At 35.5% G+C, this 5582-nt stretch overlaps 1 protein-coding gene across 2 annotated transcripts; it reads right to left on the bottom strand.

Annotated features, from left to right (window-relative positions):
• Window positions 1-3222: 3222 nt before the first annotated feature.
• Window positions 3223-5345, bottom strand: LOC125204513 (ubiquitin-fold modifier 1-like). Of its 2 annotated transcripts, none has more exons than XM_048103190.1 (4): window positions 5191-5345; window positions 4997-5094; window positions 4524-4556; window positions 3223-3487 (listed from the first exon to the last, which is right to left on the bottom strand). In XM_048103190.1, exons 1-4 carry the CDS (start codon window positions 5268-5270, stop codon window positions 3417-3419), a joined length of 282 nt encoding a protein of 93 aa, XP_047959147.1. In that variant the 5' UTR covers window positions 5271-5345; the 3' UTR covers window positions 3223-3416. The 2 variants fall into 2 exon arrangements, with proteins under 2 accessions (XP_047959147.1, XP_047959146.1); XM_048103189.1 differs by lacking the exon at window positions 3223-3487 and adding an exon at window positions 3884-4158.
• Between the last annotated feature and the right edge of the window lie 237 nt (window positions 5346-5582).

Genomic DNA, 5582 nt, shown 5'->3' with positions numbered 1-5582 from the left:
GTCGGCGCCAAAAATTCTCCGAATTTGGGATAATCCTGGCGATTGCCCGTACCTCAGGGGGGAGGGACGATAGTATGCATCCACATCAAAATGTGGTGTTTGGTACGCCGGCGGGGTGGTCGAGCCTTGGGTGCCCGGCGATGAACCGGGAGTACCCAAACAGTTGTACATGCTCGCCCAATCGTCGAACGAGTTCAAGTCGAACCCGCCGGAGCGCCGCCGCTGGAGTTTCCATCGCCGGACATTTTTTCAACAATTTGAGAGTAGTGTTTGTGTGTAAAATGGAAGAAGAATGAGGAATGAGAGTTGTGTTTGTGTGTAAAATGGTGAATGGAGTATGGAGTATATTTATAGAAGAATAAAAAAATAAAAAATAAATAAAAAATTTTGAAAATTCGACCGTTTGGTCCCCTACGGTCATTTGACCGTTTGAATTTTATTTATTTATTTTTTTTTATTAAATTCGAATTTTTTGAATTTATGAAAAAAAAAATTATTACGTCATAATTACGACGCCCACTCGCGGGCCGGCGAGTGGGCGTCACGCAACGCTCCAGCGCGCGCCACGTGGGCGCGCGCGTCGTCTCGCCAGCTCGAGGCCGGCCTCGCCGTGTCGCGTCGCGCGACGAGATGTCTCGTCTCGTCGAGACGAGACGAGACCGAGCCAAAATCGAGCCCGCGTTGCGGATGCTCTTACGTAGTTAATGAAATTGAAGTCCTATGATATTTTATTTCTCTCCGTCATTTTTATCTGCTTTATATGTAGTTATTAAATGAAAACTCATTTTATTGATAAATTGGTTGTTGTTACATTTCTTAAAATTAGTGTATTATTCCATCCGGAAAACGATACACATACTTGTATACTCTGATTGCCTAATCCATTTACAGTAAAATTATACTACCTACGTCATTTTTTAAAATAGAATCTATTTTTATTTTGGTCCATTCTTTAAAAATAAATTTTTTTAAAACTTTTTATTTAAAAAGTGGATCTCATAATTCACTAATATTACTTCACTACTTTTTCTCTCTATCTCTCTTACTTTATCAATTTTTCTCTCACCTCTCTTACTTTACAAATTCTTCTATCTTATTCTACTAATTGTGCATTAAAATTCATGTCGTTTCAATTTTTCATACTTTACTCGCTCTTCATATCTCTTACTCCCTCCGTTCCATAGTAATGGAGACGAAACTTTTTGGCACGGAGATTAAAAAAAATTGTGTTAGGTAAGTTAGGTAAAAAGAGAATAAAGTGGAAAATGAAAAAAGATAGAAAGATGAAGAGAGAAAAAAGTAAGAGAGAGTAAAGTAGGTGTAGAAAATGTGTTGACTTTTACTAAAAAGGAAAATGACTCTATTACTATAGAACGTACAAAAATGACAAAATGACTCTATTACTTACTATGGTACGGAGGGAGTACTTTATTTCCTCTATTATTTTACTCGCTGTATATCAATTTATTGAATGTCGTGTTTAAAAGAAATGCCCTACCTATCTTGTGAGGGAGAAAATATGACTATATGAGATTATGGCTAAAGGCGCGAAATGCCATTCCCACACTAGCACTTTCGCTTTCCGCCAGAATCCACGGCTAAATTGTAAGGATTTTTCAATTAAAAAACAAACTTTTTGTTCACTTTAGTTGCTTCTATTAAATCTATTGGGTCTAATAGAAAGGACAGCTAGATATAATTGAAAACTTTGAGTTATATTTCTCTTTCATTAATCTGTTTGATTGAATATGTCCCACATGTCCCTTCGAAAATTAAGAATTGTATACTAGAATTTTGATTTGTTTATTTCGAAGCTATTTTGGAGATGTACTTTGGAATATGTTTGACATGATTAACTTGAATAGCTAAAATTGTTTGGTTTACAAAAGAATTCTTGAGCATTGCATTGCGAAAATGATTTATTAGATAGTCTTAGAGCACATTGACTACATTATATGCACTCCCTCATCCTAATACATATGAAACATTTTGTTTCTGGCACATAATTTGTGAATTTACTTGTAAGACAGTATGTTCTTGAACCGGTGGTTGAAACATCCCTTTATATATACGCGTGGGACTACGAATCCCTTATTTTATTCTAGTTTTTTGTGTTTGTTTTCAATGAATCCCATGTTTGAAAAAAAAGGATATATGGTGCTTCACCTCAATTGTGGGTGTTGTTCGTTTCATTGCCTCATAAGTGGAATCATCATGAACAGTAGTAGCATGTGATTTGCTTTCATTACTCAAAGGACTAGTAAAGTTTCCTAGATTCTGAAAAATAGAAATGAAAATAAAAACAAAAGAAAAGTGGCTTCCCCAAATTACTACTTGTACTATGCAGTATCACTCTCTTAAGCAACTCCAGTTATTCCAATAAAAGACACATGTACACATACTACATATATCACAAAAAACCTAGAGTTAATTAGCATCTTGATGCTACTTTTTTGGATTGTTGTACCACCTTAACCTCATCATAACAAAGCTAATATGCACTTAGCTTTATCACCCATATGTTGAATGCTTTAAACTTTTCCTTTTGACTACATATATAAGAATTCATCATTTATCATACAAGTCCCACTCCCACCACTTTTTCAATCCGAAACGGATTCACAGAGTCGGGTTTCCAGTTTACCCACAACAGAGGAGGACCCGCAACTCTAAAAGGAGCCACCAACTGCCCGAATCACATCTCAATACCCCGTCACGTGTATAATTAAAACAATACCATCGGTACTTTTTTCCGAGTCATGTCAAGAAGGTCCCCTTATTCCCTAATGATGAGAGAGAAGACTGGATGCAGATTTCATTGTTCATTTCTCACACTACACATTGAGGTTGGATTCAAATGTAATAAACCAACCGACAAGGATGTAGTAGTTGTGGACCTTCACCATGGATCAATGGCTTTAAATGGTAATTATTTCAGGCTTAATAAAAGACTGGTACTTGTCACATGCCTCAACCCTCTAACTCTACTTATTGCCCACTCCATCAATACAACTACTTGAGTCCTTAAATTCACCCTATGTATCACACAACATATGTGAAATATTTTCTTGAATATTGCTATAATTGGGTTTCACATCTTATATATAAAAATCGAATCTTGAAAATATAAGCAGCAAACCGACAGAAACTATCACCAGTGAAGATCAGAAGATCAGAATTAACTTGAGCAGAGCAAACATAAGAGAAACATGAAAGCCTATGTACATGATATTTTTTAGCCCACGGGCTTCAAATTTAAAATTTTTAATTAAATTGTGTAAAGTGGTTTGGCTGTACCATTTTCTGCAGTCTGGGTAGCAAAAGAACACAAAAGGCTAATATGGAGAAAGGATTATGTCAATGGAATACATATTGAAATGCATATGGGAAAAACTGTCTAAAACTCGAGCTCAAGCTTACATACAGGCACCAACTCTGTCTCGAGGAATCAGGCGCAGTTCCGAGCCATGTTTGAGAAAGACGTTTCCTAAGAAATCAATACACAAAAAAAGAGTTACCTGCAAACCATGCATTGACCCAGCCCACAAATGCATTATAATTCAAAATTTCAGAACAACTCAACTAAAATGCCACAAAAGCACAAGATTACTGAATTCCTAGGATTCTTGTTGGGCTACTCTTGAATCTTGATTCAGGGATGTTTACGTCTATATGTAATAAATTGTGTGCATCGGAGGTAGCAGTGACTGGGATTTGAATTTGTTTGGCTATATTACATACATGATCATAAACAACAACCAAATCACATAACCTAAGTGTCAAAATTAGCCAGGTCTGTTATGTCTGAACCAAGATTTGGTAGCTTGTAGTAGTAATTTTGTCGAGATATGAAATCTTTGTGAAGCAATTTGAGCTTGGAAGATACAGAGAAATAGGTATAGTAGACATGTACTGTAATACCACGTATCTTTGAATTTATACCAAATAATACGATTAATAAATTCAAAGATACAGGGTATTACTATTACATCAAAAAAATTATCCATGTTACATGTACATAGTTGCTACTACTAGTTAGTGTACTACGCAAATCCCGTATACAACAGGTCAATCCTAAGGAGAAGAAATGCAGCATTGTAGCCAGTATTAATATCCGAACGAAGCTGCACTTGATTACAGAAACCTCTTCTATCATTTCTATTTCAGGTTCAAAGAAGCAAAACAATGTGGTAGGTCAAGGTATAGATCATAGAAATACCAAAACAACAAAGGTGAAAGCAATAGATGCAAATGTCAAGAAATAACAAGGCCAGGGCATAGATCTATAAGTGTGGAAACAGAGGCCAAGTAACAAAACTAGCTGATCAAGACACATATCCATAAAGTTGATAAATCAAACCTATGTAGAATCGACATGAGTAAACCAAGACAATGTAACTATTCTCTAGGTAGCCATCAAGAACAAAAATCTCCAGCCAGTCGCAGAAAAATGAAAAAGTTCACACATATACAAATTGAGATTATGCAACACAATAATCTGAATAGTGAAATAAAATAAGTACCTGCACTCTGTTGAGGATTGATTCCCACTCCATCTGATCAAATAACAGCATTAGACATGCAGAAGACGCAAATTTTATAATTCAAACACACGTAACAGGGACGCAAAATCCCAATAAGTGAATTAGACTTCTATATAGCCATCTTTTAAACGATGATCTTTACAAGGGCACTGCCAAAATATGCAATTACATATTGATAAATCAAAACTCATAAAATTGCAGACAAATGCATAATCTGTCTATATAATCAATTATCATACCCCAAGTCTAATCACACTAATTTCGTTTTCAGATGTAAAAATGCACTTCTAAAATTACATTATCTACATTAATCCTAGATCCAAAAAGGAGTTGAATCAAACAAAAAATCAATTTTTAAGCTTATGTAGTACTGCAACCACGAGAAACTCAATTCGCCCAAATTGAAAGCATAAAATTAGGAAAAATTAACAATTAGAAATAAAAAGGCATACCGTTAGTGATGATGGCACTGGTTTGGGGAGGCACTTTGAATTCCTCCGCGGCGAATTTCAGAACTGCCGTAAAGGGGGCAGCTTCCGGTACGCTAAATCTATAAAAAATAATCAATTTTTATGGAACAAAATAAGATAATCAAAACTTGAATGGATCATGATTAATCTACAGAGAATAAGCAGAAAAACCTTACACTTTGAATGGGAGTTTCGGATCAGATGTCAGCGTAACTTTGAACGACACCTTTCCGCCACCTCCGCCGCCGCTCGCCATCTCTTTCGAATTTAAATTTATTTTTTCTTTTTATTCAGTAAATTTAACAGAATTAGTAGTATTGTTTGAGGAGTATTTGGAATATACTCCAGCTAATAGAGAACAACCACGTGTCAAATGAATTTTTAGACAAATAATCTAAATTTTTTAAAGTTTGGTCAAAATCTGAAACTTTCAAAATCGAGTGGAGAAATTGGTAATGTTAAACATTATTCTCAATTATCATACGTGGTCCCTTTGGGACTGATGTGCCAAACGGAAAATCATAAGTGAACAAAACAGTCAATAACTTAATCGACTCCGTCTATGGAG

Source organism: Salvia hispanica, chromosome 2 (genome assembly GCF_023119035.1).
Source record: "Salvia hispanica cultivar TCC Black 2014 chromosome 2, UniMelb_Shisp_WGS_1.0, whole genome shotgun sequence".
Classification (NCBI taxonomy): Eukaryota; Viridiplantae; Streptophyta; class Magnoliopsida; order Lamiales; family Lamiaceae; genus Salvia; species Salvia hispanica.
The sequence above is the reverse complement of the archived record's forward strand: the minus strand, read 5'-3'. Positions and strand labels throughout refer to the sequence as shown.